Raw genomic sequence first — 15,390 nt, forward strand, 5'->3', positions numbered from 1 at the left:
TGATTTAACAAGATAAAGTAAGTGTCGGCTGTTTTAGAGTGGCCTGCTGACTTTCATTCAGCGTGTCATGATTTTGAGCCCATGGAAAACTGAGGAAGGTTGTAGGAGGTTTGCTGTTTTGATCTAAATCTTGTAAAAACCAAACCACAAATATTTGTCACGTCATCATTTTCAGTGATGTAGATAAATCCATTAATCAATTAGAAATGATTTCTATAATTCAGAAAAACTGTATTTTCCGTCCTACAAGAATGCAATATGCTTCTACAGCAGGAGTTTCCACATTTTCCCACAAACACTATATGAACAAATACTTGGTAAGAGTTAGATTTTTTGCCCTGTGAGAGCCTATCATTCAGAACATGTTGTGGACATGCTGTGGTTGCATTAATTGACTGGTTAAACATTGTAATACCACATGTGAATACGGTGAGAGATACAGTATGCTGTAAATATTGTCAGGTTGGGATGGTGATAATTAAAAAAGAGCTCATATAGGGCTTTAATGGATTTTTACAATATTTGGTTGTTAAATTTGTTCAAGACGTTAGTGAATATTAGTATATGTATATATATATATGTATACTATATATATATATTATATGAGTGTATTTTTATATATTAGATTTGAAGATGTTGAGAAATTTATTTATATAATTAGGTATAATATAACAACTGTTCTATACACTAAAAACATTCAGCCATGGGAGAGGGCCGGGTTAAACTGGCATACACATGCAATATTTACAAGGCGGGAGTGTGTGTTTGTGTGTGTTTGTGTATGCATGTCAGTATAAAGAGCACTATCAGTATTGCCGAATGAGTTTGTGCTTTCCTCACAGATCCAGGCAGCAAACAAGGCAGAGACAGAGTTTTCCACATTTTCCACTGAAATACATTTCTAAATGTGTAAAACATCTATCTGATACTGTTAATCCGTTAAACATTGAGGGACCTTCACATGAATTTATTTGTCATTTTAGTATGTTGCGTTGAGTTTCATATCAAATCTGACATCTAAGTCTGACTTCTCTTATGGCTTTTAAAGATGCTGACGCGCATGCATTTCTAATGATGTATTTCAGGAAAGCTACTTGGAAAGGCCAGTCGATTGTAGATGGATCTGCTCAGAATTTCTATCCTTCATTCCCCTTATCAGTTTGATTCATGGTCTTTTTTGTGCTTCCTTACAAACTTTGAAATGCGTCAAAGCCGAACAGCTGTTGGGTTTCCAGTGGTCAGTTAAAACTTGAGGTAGAGACGTGCATTTTTTTCACACAGGAAAATGTAACTGCACACCTCCTAAGTACCACACAAAAGTTTCAGCTGAGATTAATTTGTGTTTACTGGACATCCACATACTTCCAAACTCACACAGACCAGCTCTGGACAGGAGAGTGTCATGGCAATGGTAAAGGCCTCATACTGTAGGAATAAATATTGAAGCTGTTGCTAAATTTTACAGGGTTACAGACACAACAATGATGTAATACTTTAGATGAAATATATGCTTTGAAAAAAAATAAATCAGTCTATATAGTAATTTCTGTTAAAAGGCCATTTGTTTAAAAATAACACAGAGCAAATGAAAGGAAGTAGAGGGAGAGAAGATGAGGTAAAATAAGGGCTAGAAAAAAGGAGACCAAGGGGGTATTTTCCTAACAAATTTGAAGTCACCACATAATTCAGTATTTCATCTTTGGAAAGTCAAACATACTGTAGGAACAGGGTGGTCCTTTTAGGTGCCTGAATGAGAAACTAACAATACTGGGATATTTATAGAGCCACCGAGAAATCCAGAACAAAGACAGTGAAGCTGTTAATCCAGACATGAGGGATTTGAGATATCCACTGGGAGTCTGAATCACAATCTAAGGTTATAAATTAAGTTATAGGGATTAGTATTATTAGTATTACTGTGTGGGCAAAGATAAAAATGTTTTTGAAGCTGGACGTCTGGCACAAGTGAGTAGAAAATCAATTGTGTCAAGTGTAATCACAGGGGTTGAGATGACACTGGCTGAAAAGACCTTTTGTCTGCTTCACTCACGCTGGCACAGAAGAAAACATCGAAGTGGGAGGTCGAGGACCTTCAGCATGTTGTTATAATAAAATGCTGTAAATCTTTCAGGGTTTTTTTTTTTTTTTTAAGAAAAGACCTTGTGTGGAGTTAACATTTTAAGTGTAAACTCTGCAAAGGCTTTCATTTGCAGTCTGGCAGTTTTAATGAAAAGTTACCAAAAATTGAGGCCGCAAGGTGCGAACAACTAATATGTTGAACAATCAACAGCCACAATTATTATATGAAGTGTTTTTGAGCCAGAGTCTCAAAGGTTTTAGTGTTATTTATAGACAAGTGAGTTACCGTTATCAGAGTAATACAGTGTTCAGCCATTGGACATATTAAAATGCCATCCCAGCCCCAGATGTGGTGGTTTCCTTGATATTTGGTAGGGGGGTGTTGGATTGTCTACAGTGGTGGTAGATGGAGGAGATCTGTGGGACTTCCTTTGTGTTTTCTGAGGGGCGGTTCTCAAGTAGTGCTTGTTGAATCCTCAGCCACGGCGCCATCTTTGCTGGCTTCGACTGCGGCACCACTCGATTTCATCTCCACCTCAGGGGTTTTAGGTGGGGCCGCTTTGGGAGTTGAGCCTCCGATAATCTCAGCGTGATCTGGGCTCGGTTTGGAATCCGGCCCGGGCTCGGGTGTACCGTTGGTAATGGGCTCCGGTGTGGTCGGTTTGGGGGACTCTGCTGTGGGAGTCAGAGAGCTCTTAATCTCAGGTGTTGGAGTGGTGGCTTTGGGAGTGGCCGGCTTCGGTTCGGGGCTTGGAGTGGGTGCGGGGGCCTTTGGCTCGGCTGGACTCAGACCAGACTTGGGCTCGGGGCTCGGGGCTGGGCTGAGTTTAACTTCTGCTGGTTTGGGCACATCCAGCTTTGCTTCCATGGGCTTATCAGGGGTTTTCTTTGGCTCCGGGACAGGGCTGACTTTAGTTTCAGGTACTGGACTGGGTTTGATTTCCAAAGCTGGTGAAGCGCTTGGCTTGGCGTCAGCAGCAGCAGGCGGAGGACTTGGTTTGGGTTCAGCAGCAGAGATGCTCACAGCCTCAGAGTCAGGGATTTGATCAGGGGCATCAGTGTCAGTGTCCAGTGGAAGGGCAGTGTTAAAGCCAACCCCTGAGTCACTGGTCTCCAGGTTACCGACCCCAACTTCCTTAGAAGAAACCTCAAGACCCTGAGTTCAGACAGACAATAGAAATATTTGTACAACCGTTAGAAACAAAGAAATATTAAGTGATTTAAAAAGGTAACAGGCAGAGAAGGTGCATGTATAAAGAAATCACATAAACAGGTTTTTAAATAATGAAAGAAATTGGAAGATAATAATAAGGTCAAATAGGAGAACATATATCACAGTCCAGCTTAAGTGCAGAGCAAGGATTTAAGAAGTTCAACTCAATAAACGGTAGTGGCAAACAGAAATATTTCAGCCTTGATTCAAAAGAAGAAAGAGTTGGGACTGACCTCAGGTTTTCTGGGAGATTGTTTGCGAAAAACAGAAAACTGTTTCTTTATTTTTGTTTTTGGGGCAGAAAGCAAACCATTCCCAGAAGACCTGAGAGACCAGGACGGTTCATAACACAGCAGCATACCAGAAATATATTTTGACCCTGAACCATTCAATACTTCATAAACCAAGAGTTGTATTTAAAAAGGAAAGGTCATTCTTTGTCACACATGAAGCCACGGCAAAGATCTGAGACCTGGACTGATGTGATCCTCTTTGTTGGTCTTAGTGAGGACTCTAGCAGTAGCGTTCTGAATAAGCTGCAAATGTCTAGACGCAGAAGACATCATAAAAGTTGAGATGTTATGAAAGAACCTCTGAATGTTTCGGTGATGAGAAGAAAACTGCACAATTTCTCACTTTGATGTCCACCTCGGTGCTCTGAGATTTCTCTGTGTTGTCAGCCTGGGAGTGTTTTGATTCCTCACTGAGTTTGGTGATGTTCTTGACCACCTGAGAAAATGCACACAGATAGAGAAACATGATTCATTGCATCCCAATACGTGCCATCATCATCATCATCATCATCATCATCATCATCATCAACACAGTCTATCTTTTTTCTTCGCACCTGTCTGAAGGCTTCTCCCTCATCCTCTTTCCCCGCGCCTTGGGCAATCTTTTCTAAAGCAGCGGCCCTCTTGGCCCTTTTTTTCACTTTGATCAGGCAGGAAAGCAGACAAACAAGCAGAAGGAAAACCAGCAGGCCCAACAGGGCGATGATGGCCACATACAGCGACTCCAGTCGGTAAGCTACATGAAGACATAGCAGGAAAGAGGGGAGAATGACAAGAGAACAAAGGGAAATAATTCAGATGACCTTTCATTAATCTGCTGAAGTTCCTAAGCATGTCAGAAGAAGAAAAAAAGGGATTACTTGATTTTGTACCTCACTGGGTCACAGAATGCTCTTGGTCGACTGTACTTTAGCAACTACCAAAATCTAATAATACAATCATTTAGCCTTGTAACAAAGCCTCTCTCACGTTCTAGTTCCAGGTGGACCATGGACACAGTGAATCCCTGCAAGTCTGTAATTTTGAACTGGCCCACATCTGTACGCTTGACCTGATCCAGATAAACCACTGAACCATCCAAGGAGAGGCGGTCCTCCAGTCCCAGATCAGTTGGGGCCTAGAATAAAAACACAGGCTGGCCTTAAAAACTGAATCATTATCAGAGCAGCAAACACAGAACAGCAATTACTACAACACAAAGTCCACCCATGATTGACTGATAAAAGCATTTAGGTCTGAAGTATCACAAAAATGTATATACCAGTACAGAAATGGATAGTTAATAGTTGTCCATCACTGGCATTTATAGCCCTTTAAAAAAAGTAAAGCTTAAGTAGATCTCAAGAACAAGCAGCAGATGTAGTATCTCTTACAGAAAACATGGCAGAAACGTATATAGTTTGTATACATTTTATCTACAACTTGTGTGTATTAATCAAACTGCTACTAAAATTGCTTTACTTTGCATGCAAAGATCAGTTCCGTCAGTTCAAGCGTGAGCTTTATGAGATGCAAAATAAAGGCTTTTTCCTTTTTCTTACCTCACTGTACATAAAGATTTAAAGATAATGCACTGGGAAATGGGCCAAACAATTGAGAGAAAACACAACATTAAGAGTGTGTTTCATGAAATATACTATAATTTTGAACATGATTTTGTAAACAGGGTTTTTGCTGTTATGAGTAAGCATTAAATCTCCTATACAGAAAATAATAGACGTCTGTGTTAGAATACACAATTATTTATAACAGTGGTTTGTGTGGTGGCTGCAGTTTCAACTACAAATACTTTCCACATGTTTCAAAAGAAAAGGCATATGACTATCTAGCAGATTTATTTTTTCTACTTTTAATGGGGACTTTCACTTTAAGAGAACAAGAGATTTTGTTTACATTTGTAAATTCCCCCTTGTCTAACATCAGATGTGGTGTGGGGTCAGACTTGGGGCTGTAGTAGAGGTGCACCAAAGAGCTGTTGAGTATCAGGTTGATCTTCAGCCTTGTACCTTGTGGCAGGGTCACAAAGTTGTGATGTTCTGTGATACAAACAGACAGCAGAGGAAGGAGGACATTCAATAAATACTTCACGGAGCAGTTTCCAGCCTCATGGATCATCTGAAATGCATTAGCCCGCAGAAGCCATTAACGTTTCAGTCTTTAAAAAGCCATTAAGGCAAACAAGAGCAGCACAAAAACTAAAAGGGAGACAAGAACAACATCCTGAACGAAAGCTCTGATAGTTGAAAACACGTGAAGCAGAGCAGAGCAAAACAAAGACTGTGTCTTCATTTGTGCTGTCACCTTTGACATTGAGACACTCCTTCCTTTGAATGACTCCTGCGCTATCCCAGATGGTGTAGCTGCCCTCATCGCCACCAGTGACAGTGTTGAGAGTGACGTATTGGTCGCTAATGCTGATTCGACCCTGGTAGGGCTCCGGGGACGTCCCTGTTGTGGTCAGCACAACCAAAGCAGGCCTGCAGGAGGTTAAGTCAGATAGGAGGAAGTTTTATCAACCTATTTTTGGTAATTACAATGTCATTTTATACATAAATAATGGTTCGTCCAGATTTCATTCTGTTATTAACACGGCGAAACAAAACAGAGAAAACACACATTTAGAGAAGCAAATAGTTGATTTTATCATTGCTGATATATTGGACATGTGAGGGCATGGGTCTTTCTGAGAGAAACTAGCAGAGAACCCAAAGAATCAAAAGGATTTTATTTCTCCCTTGTACCAGATGAGGTTGGAGTTGAAGGAAGCACTTTAAGAAGGAGGGCAGTCAAAATAAATTAATGCTCGGGCCTTGGGATGGATGAGATACACCTGGAGATGCTTAAGACCTTGGATATTGTAGGAATGTCTTGGTTGACATGCCTCAGTAGAATTCAGTGTCTTTGAACTGGCAGACAGGGGTGGTGGTCCATTCTTCTGCTCCACCTCCCAAAAAATGTACTTAAGTAATTACACTTTTCAGCTCAGCCCAGAAACTCAATACAAGAGTATTGGAAAGAGACTCCGACCGACAGTCAAGACCAGTCAAGATGTCTCTTGAGGACATGAAGAGTGACCGTTTCCCCTGAGACATAAGATGGTATTCCCTGGCCAGGTAGGGGGGAGGAGGCTGCAAGCTCATCCCAAGACTCCTTGATGATGTTATATCTATTGATTAGTCTGGAAGTAACTCTGCATCCTCCCAGAATAGCTGGAGGAAGCTATACAAGGCCCCGTACACACAACTGGAAAATAACTTGGGGTTCACTGTCTTTCTCAAGGGCCCTTCAGGACATGGACAGATGGGGGATCAAACCGCCAACCTTAGGATTGGAAGATGTCAAGTTCTACCAGCTGAGTCACAACGACTGAGACGGATGAAGTTGTCTGAACAACTGAAAATGTAATTGGGGTGAAACATCAGTGCAGTTTTGTTGTGTGTACCTGGATGTGTCTTTGGCTTCCACATCACTGGGCCTGTACTCCAGGGTGATTGGACGATTCACCCCTGATAAAGGCATGCGATAGTTGGCTCCATATTTCAAGATCTGTTCGTTTGTGCAATCTAGGACACAATAAGCAGAAGGATATGCATCAATCTAGTAATTTGAGTGGGCAGCAAATGAAGAGCGAGAAAGTAAATGCAGAGCAAGAAAGATGAACCAAAGCTTTGTTGAGACAAATGATAGTTGAGGGTGAAGCAGAAACAAAGAGAGAGGAAAAGGGAATGGCTTCACAGATGTGGTGAACAGAGGACCGACTGCAGAGAAACAAGGGAGCAGTGATCCAAAAATATCAGGGTAGGGGGAATGAAAGGGTAGAAATGCAAACCAAAGAGAAGGAAGGACAGTAAACACAAGATAAAGACAGGAAAACAGCAGGGAGAGGAGGAGAGAGGAGGCTGCTGCTGGTTTAAAAGCTGCATAATTACTGCCTGGCAGCTCCAACAGGCTCTCACATTCTGGCAAAAGACACACACACACACACACACACACACACACACACACACACACACACACACACACACACACACACACACACACACACACACACACACACACACACACACACACACACACACACGCACACACGCACACACAAACACACCCACACCTCTTCAACACCTCTCAACACATTAGTCCCTGCATATGGCATTTTATCCACATATTGCTCCTCTACTGTTACATTTATATTCCTCCCTCTGCATGTTTAAATGACCCCTTTCTTCTTGCATGTACTTTCTGTGTCCCTACACTCACATGAATTGTCTTTCAGAGTTCAGAGTCAACACTACTGCAACTTGTATGACTTTCAGGACAAACGGGACATGGAAATGTGTGGTTCCTCTATGGTTGGAGTTGGTGAAATGATACACGTGGATTTTAAGTTCAGATCAGACTGCTCTCCATTTCTAAATAAAAAGAACTAACAAAATAATGTGACAATACGGGATTGCGTTGTTTTGAAAACATGGACTTGATCAAGGCTCGCTTCAGCTCATTCATTTTTCACATCGTTGACTCAGTGCAAGTCGAGCATTAAAACTATTCCTCTAGTGAAAGGACAGAAGTGTAAGTATAAAAGCACCTGGAAGCGTTCCTTAATAAACATATGCTATGAATATTGCAGAATTAGAACAGAAACAATTTAAAAATCAATCCCAAAACATCTTTAAATCACTTTAAAGCCTCAGATTTACAAAACTTATTTTTGAAGAAACAGATTTCACTTAGCTTTTATGTAAAAAAAAAAAAGTAATGATACTAATCACCTCTTACATTCCATGACCTGAATGTAACATTTTACAATTAATTTGTAATGAAAGTTGACTTTTTCCAATACAACTTTTCAACTTTCCTTTTTTCACTTTTTGACCCATTTTTGACAGTTATGTGAATATCTCCAGACACATTTAGGTGTACTTATTATGATAATTGTTTTTTAACACCGTGGCGATAAAATCTATCGCAGTTTCACAATGATTAAACTTACTTCACTCGCTGACAGGAAAAAAAGAATTAATTCTCCAGGTACATGAGGGCTCCCATCTCTGATGCATGAATAGCAAAAGTCACACTACAGGATCACATGTTGCACATATTCTCACATTAAATTGCAAATTGAACAGTAGATTGAAGCCGGCACCTGTCTCACTTCTGCATGTTCACTGTGGTTTATTTTATAATGTGAATTTGCCTTTAACGCATTGACATTACATCAAGGTCGAAAACGTGTCTTTCAATTTAATCATTTCAATTTTTGGCATGATTTCTCGTGTAATGTTACAGGAAATGTGGTAAACTCAAAAATGTCCCCCATGTGATATATATTCATCTTTAAGATTTTGATGGATTTGAGTCTTGCGGTCGGCCCTTTGCTTCATTACGGTTCCTAATGAGTCGTGTCATCCAGTACCTCGGACGATTAGCACAAAGTGCTTGACGTCTGCGGGCTTCTCTGGATTCTTCACGATGTACACCCCCTCGTCGCCCTCGCCCACGTTCTCCACAACGAGGTGGCTGAGGTGGCGGTTGAGTTTGGCCCGACCACTGACCACATTGATGCCCCTCATCAGGACCACGTCTGACTGAGGATAGGACCTGTTCCGAAACATCACCTCCACCTTGAGCGACGGCAGCAGGATGTGGAAATCCTCACCGTGGAATAAGGTCAGGCTGTCCTCATCAACTAGATCATACAGCAGAAAAAGTAACAAAGATTTAACAGGCCAAAAATACTCCAGGATTACTAAGTGATGATACAATGGCATGCATTTTACCTTTTACTGGAGCAGAATAAGCTGCAAAAATAAACACAAAAATAATATTTGTATCAGGTCATATCAGCAATATTTGGAAATGCTTTAACATGATAAACACACCATCAATGCAAGTAATTGGTAATTAAAGTATAGCATCATAAACAGTAAATTATCAAAAGAATGCATACTGGCAATATATTTTACTTGTTTTCTGCATATCGTGCTTGTGGGAGTCGGAGCTAATCCCAGCACACATCAATCAAAATGCAGGGTTCACAACAAAGTGGTTCAAGAGAGGACAACCACAAAATGTCAGACAATCACTGACACACATCATTTTACTAATTAATCTTCAGTCATCATCTTTTCAGCCAGAGTCCTCAGAGTATGCAGACATAGGGAGAGCATGCAAACTGCTCATAATACCTACAGTCTATGAAACAGTAAATTATCAACACACATTTTCTATTCCTCAAGGAAGCATAAAGGAAACCAGCTGCTGTTGACATACCTGTGCTGATGAGGAAGCTGAGTGCAATCACACTGATTGTCACCATCTTGCCTAAATTCTTTTGAATCTAGAGATAAAAAAAAAGGACGACACACATATTCAGAAAACGTTAGCACTTAAATCAATTACCGAGGCATCGCTAGTTTCCCCGGGTCCGTAAATATAATGATATTTGAGTTATTTTTCAAAGCCAATCCTTTGGCTGAAATCTTTAATTCATGTTATACACGAAAGTTAATGAGCTCGCGTTGCTTATCGCTCTAAATTTATTGAAAATCTCTCCATTGCCGAGGAGGAATCTGGCTGACGTGTCCAAAGACACTTACACACACTAACCACAGACGAATTGTAAAATCAATGTAAAAGTTTCAGCAGCCAATAGACGATAAATGTAGACATTATTCTGAAGCGCTCCATTCAGGAATGTTACAGTCAATAATGTAAAGTCTAAAGTATCTTCAACAGTGTAAGACATACAGGTCTTTAACATAATCTTTCCTCTACTGTGTTCAGTGTCAGATGTTCTGAGCGGAGTGTATCCTGAAATAACCTGTAAGCATGAGTGACAATTCATTCCATTGCACTTTTTACATTTTTGCAATACAGATTATTTTGAAGTTTGAATTTGGCCTCAAACATGTGTTTTCCTGCACATCATCTTAGTGTCCTTCTGCACTTTTTTTTTTGAGTTAATGCAAAGAAAAAACCCCAATCTTCTCCAAAGTTGACATGAAGTTGTCAAATGCCCAGAGCTGCAAAACTGTTCCACTGGACTATAAAACAAACTGTGTTTTAAAGAATTGTGTGGATAAATACAAGAAGAGAAAATGAACAGGATGAGCAGCTCTGTCAACACTTCAGGAAATAATCCTGATTATATGTGTTAGATATTCATAATATGAATAAGCAAAACTTCAGAAGCAACACATGAAAGGATGGGGAACAGCAAAAAGAAAAAGAAAAGTTGCAGTAAATACAGTTTGATGGTGCAGCATGGAGGTTATCTATATACTGGAATGCCGAGCATCAAAGTCATTATAATTGTATGAAAATGTTAAATCATTTATACGAAGCAGTGTCTAAACTTGTACTCCTCCGATGGCAGGACTCTCTCTTTCTTTCTTTCTTTCTTTCTTTCTTTCTTTCTTTCTTTCTTTCTTTCTTATCAGCACAAGGGACAGAGATTCCATTAGGCTATCTAATCCTACTGAAATCTAAACAACCCTCTCCATGAAAGAGACTATCTGCAATAAATCCTGTAGTCCCTGAAAATTCAATTTATGTGCCAAAGCCTCAAGGTTGCTGTTGCACTTCAGCCTGTAATGCAGCTTTTCTTTAGCAATCCATTAGGAGTTAATACCATACCTGAGCAGGGTTTAAAATCAGGGTCATTAGTGGTTTTATATGTTTAGATTGTTTGGTTTGAAGGCCTCACTGAGCCCTGCTCTTTTAGCGATATGTGCATTTTTATGAGGGCCACCTGGATTTGGATCACTGTCAGTGACTGTCTATTGATTATTTGCCTCAATTTAAATGCAGAATAATTCATGAACCACAAGATAATTCAAATGATGTCGATCTGTGTAAGGGCTCGGCCGGGTTCCCATTAGGAAATGTGGAAGAACAGTAAAGGCAGCGGAGTGTCTCAAAAAAACCCACAATCATTCTCTGTGGTTGTGGTAGAAGATCTCTCTTGGAACACTGAGAAGGGGATTATGATGATGTGAACAACTTTGTGCTATACACTGAGGCGTCTGCGGCAACACTCCACGACTTTGTGCAAGACAATTTTGCTGCAGTTTTCATTTACAAAGCCCAGGAGGGGACTTGGAGGGAACACCTGCAGTCGCACTTTGCAGCAGCTAATAAACACGCAGAGAAGATTAAAGTGTCTTTCTTTTCTTTTTCTTTTTTCTTTTTTTAAACACAGGAGATGCCCAAGTCATTCTGTCTGTAAATGGTGGGATGATTACCATTTCTTCGTGTCATATTGTACCAAACCAGAATTGCAGTCTCACAGAAGGCCTCATTCAACACCCGGCTATGTCTGCCACATCCTCGTGCCACACTCTGGGCAGGAAGCCTAAAAGCCCACTGATTCGATTGTATCTGAAACAAAATGTGAAACCAAGCTGTATCGCACAGAACAATGTCCCTCAATAAAGAAATCCTCAGTGTCTTCTCATCTGTACAACTCATATTTCACCAGGTCCCATTTTGGTTTCTTGATTTGTTTTGTGCTTCCTTCTTGGGACTCCTAAACTGGCTGTTGACCCTTGAAGAAGTCAGTATTTAATTAATGCAGCAATCTGAGAGTCAGGACTGATTGACTGGGGGGGCGGTGGGGGGGGTCAACGGGACCCATGTCCATCTGTTTGTCACAGCAGTTGGTCTCACGGAGTCACCACGGACAATCTGGTGTTCCTGTGCAAGATCTCTGAAGCAAAAACTATCAAAGTCATCTCCTCTGTTTCAGTGACTTTGAGCATTTGAAGCAACAAACAATGCCACAAGCACCTTGACCCCCCCCCCCCCACCCCCACCCCTCCCCACTAAAAATAAACATGCAAGGAGGCAACACTCCCAACAAGCAAAGAGCTCGTTCATAAACTTTCCTTCAGGCTACAAACCACAGCCATGCGAACCATCTGCTCTCCTTCCATGACGCTTCATTACTCAGCTTCATTCCAGCCTTGTTCTATGTCAGTGGTCATCTTGACTCAGTCTATGAACACGTATATTGTATAACATGTTATGGAATTATGTCACGCAACCTCAACCATCAAATTATTCATACACTGATACAGGAAAAACTAGACAGTTTTCCTAATATTTGGGAAGGGGGAATTTTATTGTTGCGATGGTCATAATAATGTCATCTTCACCACCAGAGATCAAGAACTTCTGCCACAAAGATATATAAGTATCATGGCGACACGTTTGATGAAAATCTGCATCAAATTCCTTAATTGATATTGTAAATACACCGTATTCACAACTAAATGAAGTTCAAATGTGGTTGAAGAATTTTGTTCTTGTCAAACCAATCAATGTGTTCATTTGATCTTGGACCACATAGAATGCATGGTCGAATGTCCTACATGTTACAAACGCTTTCATTAACATTCATCCCATGCAACACGTCATTCCAACGCACACAAATATTAACACACATCTCACAACTGCTCTATGCCTTTCATGTCGCCCCTATAGCAGCCACCACTCACTTCAGTTTTAACACTTATAAAGAAGCATGTGTATTCCCAAACTAAATGCTTCATTTTCAATGTATTTTTTATGGATTCATAATATCTCATCAAATCCTTCCTGATCTGTCAAATAGAGGCTTCGACTTTCTCCATCTTATAGATGAGGGAGGAGAACACAATCTGTTATATCCCAAGGGACATCTTATATATTCATCTCATTTAAAATACAATTTAAATTTCCTCTCTCGTTTTCTTTCTTGTGTCTTTTCACTAAGACCCCCTCTCAGCCGATATATAGCAGGCTCCCTGTCTTGGGATATCTGTCTCATTTCTCACTTTCTTTGCATCTCTTTCTTCCTCCTTATCTTATATAATACAAGAGAGAGCATCCCACTCCGAAATCAAAGCCACTGCCTGTATTCCCTCAAACTCCAAACTCAATGCTTACTGGGAGGTGAGGGACAGACAGGTCTTTGTCCTTGGCCTTTAAAGAGGCGGAAATGCTTTCAATGACTGCAGATGTGGGGCAGCCACAAAGCAAGTTCTGTGTCGTACTATTCATCATTTCTCTTTCATTTTCACCAGACTTGAGTTATTTGCATCAGAAGAAGTGCACATACTGTACCCTGTTCCCACCAAAGCCTAACATTTATAAATTATGAGGCCTCAGGGAAAAAAACGAAAAGAAAATATTATGTCAGGATAACATGGATGGAAACTCTGGATGCACTTGTGAGGTGCCCCCCCCCCCCCCCCCACACACACACACCAAATAAACTAACTATTATCACTTCCATTATTCCCATGTTTCAGATCAGCATGGAAAAAAGTCAGCAAGCATTTCTGAACAGAACCCAAATGTATAAATTCCCAAGACTTGCTTCGAGAGGAAGCTTCTAGGAGCTGTCAGGCCATTTCTTCTCCAAACTGCAGAGAACTAAAAGATATGACAGCTTTCCACCATATTGTTTGCACCTGTCAGATTCATTAAAATCACTGGACATGAGTGGGGGGGGGGGGCTGGGGTGTGATGGAGCAGCTGTGCAATATTGACAAACACACGATCTGAGGTGATAAGAGAGTATTTGTGAAGCTGCATGATGGCAAAGGTGATCTTGTGATGCAGAGCAGGGTGTAACAGCAGCAGGGCTCTCCTGTGGTGTTTGGGGGCCATCATGCAGCTCCGACTGCAGTTTGTGAGCAGGACACTGCAGGTGGAGGCAGCGCAGCCTCCAGGCCACAGCATCCTCTCATAATGGAGGCTCTTAAGCTTAGTGGTAAGACAACACACTGAGAAGCAGCTTCAGACTAAGTGCACCAGATGTAAATTATAGGCTATGATTGTAATTGTTGAACGTTTTGTTTTTGCTCAAAGAGTCTGCCTGTTATAAAAACATGTATGAAAGAATCACATTTCCTGCATTTTTACAGTTCATTTTTCTTTCTTTTTCTTCTTCTTTTTGAGGATGATGATTTTAGTCCAATCAGAGGAGTCTAAATTCTCAGGGACAAATGGCATCAACCTCAAAAAAGCATTTTATTTTACACAGGATCCGTTAAACATTTCCACACCTTTACTGGATCACAGTGAAACGTGTAGGTGATAAAAAATAATAATAATTAAAAACAAACAAACAAAAAAAACCTTCCAGCTCTCACCTCCGGGCCGGGATAGCCGACAAGCGCGTCCAAAAAGCTGCAGAATTTAACCCGTCCCTCTCCGGTCAGATCCGGGACGCTCGGCCGCACATGATGTATGTATGATGAAGGAGAGGAGAGGAGGGAGAAAAAAAAAGAAAAACAAACATCCGCTACCTACCTTCTCCGTGTCCGGCGGGAGCGGCGGTCACAGCAGAAATGTCGGGGATGCTCAGAGGTGGAAATCAGTGCGGATGCTGCAGGTTTTTCTCCCTCCCATCTAACCTCGCCCCCCTCCAGAGCCGCACTTCACGACTCGGGCTCAACATTTGGAAGATGTTCAGAATATGTCGGGCTGCGCTTCACTCGGAGACACTCGACTCGTGTCGGCAAACACCGGCCGCCCTCCGCCTCCAGGACACTGCGCGTCTCACAACACACGTTAATACAAACACGTTAATACATGATATCATGGCCAGAGTCACACATTGATAACTCCACGCAGCGATATCAATATACTCCGTTTGCTTTAGTTACATTACATTATTTCATTTTACTTACATTTGTAAATACATACATACATATATATATATATATATATACATTTCTTCAGGACACCTAACTGGAGCATTAAACGTGAATTCAAAAAAAAAGAAAGAAAAAAAAGCATTTTAATCCTATTAATTTA

The 15,390-nt window shown here is 40.9% G+C and overlaps 1 protein-coding gene across 2 annotated transcripts; it reads right to left on the reverse strand.

The window, feature by feature from the left end:
- Positions 1-1,760: 1,760 nt before the first annotated feature.
- Positions 1,761-15,110, reverse strand: LOC308114921 (uncharacterized protein). Of its 2 annotated transcripts, none has more exons than XM_080472187.1 (11): positions 14,884-15,110; positions 9,856-9,922; positions 9,363-9,383; positions 8,999-9,271; positions 7,028-7,148; positions 5,887-6,062; positions 5,479-5,621; positions 4,555-4,702; positions 4,140-4,321; positions 3,929-4,021; positions 1,761-3,235 (listed from the first exon to the last, which is right to left on the reverse strand). In XM_080472187.1, the coding sequence occupies exons 2-11, from the start codon at positions 9,899-9,901 to the stop codon at positions 2,534-2,536; spliced, it is 1,905 nt and encodes a 634-aa protein (XP_080328313.1). In that variant the 5' UTR covers positions 9,902-9,922; positions 14,884-15,110; the 3' UTR covers positions 1,761-2,533. The 2 variants fall into 2 exon arrangements, with proteins under 2 accessions (XP_080328313.1, XP_080328314.1); XM_080472188.1 differs by having other exon boundaries at positions 2,150-3,235; positions 14,724-15,006.
- Positions 15,111-15,390: the final 280 nt, after the last annotated feature.

This window comes from Lipophrys pholis (assembly GCF_963383615.2).
Source record: "Lipophrys pholis genome assembly, chromosome: 9".
Classification (NCBI taxonomy): Eukaryota; Metazoa; Chordata; class Actinopteri; order Blenniiformes; family Blenniidae; genus Lipophrys; species Lipophrys pholis.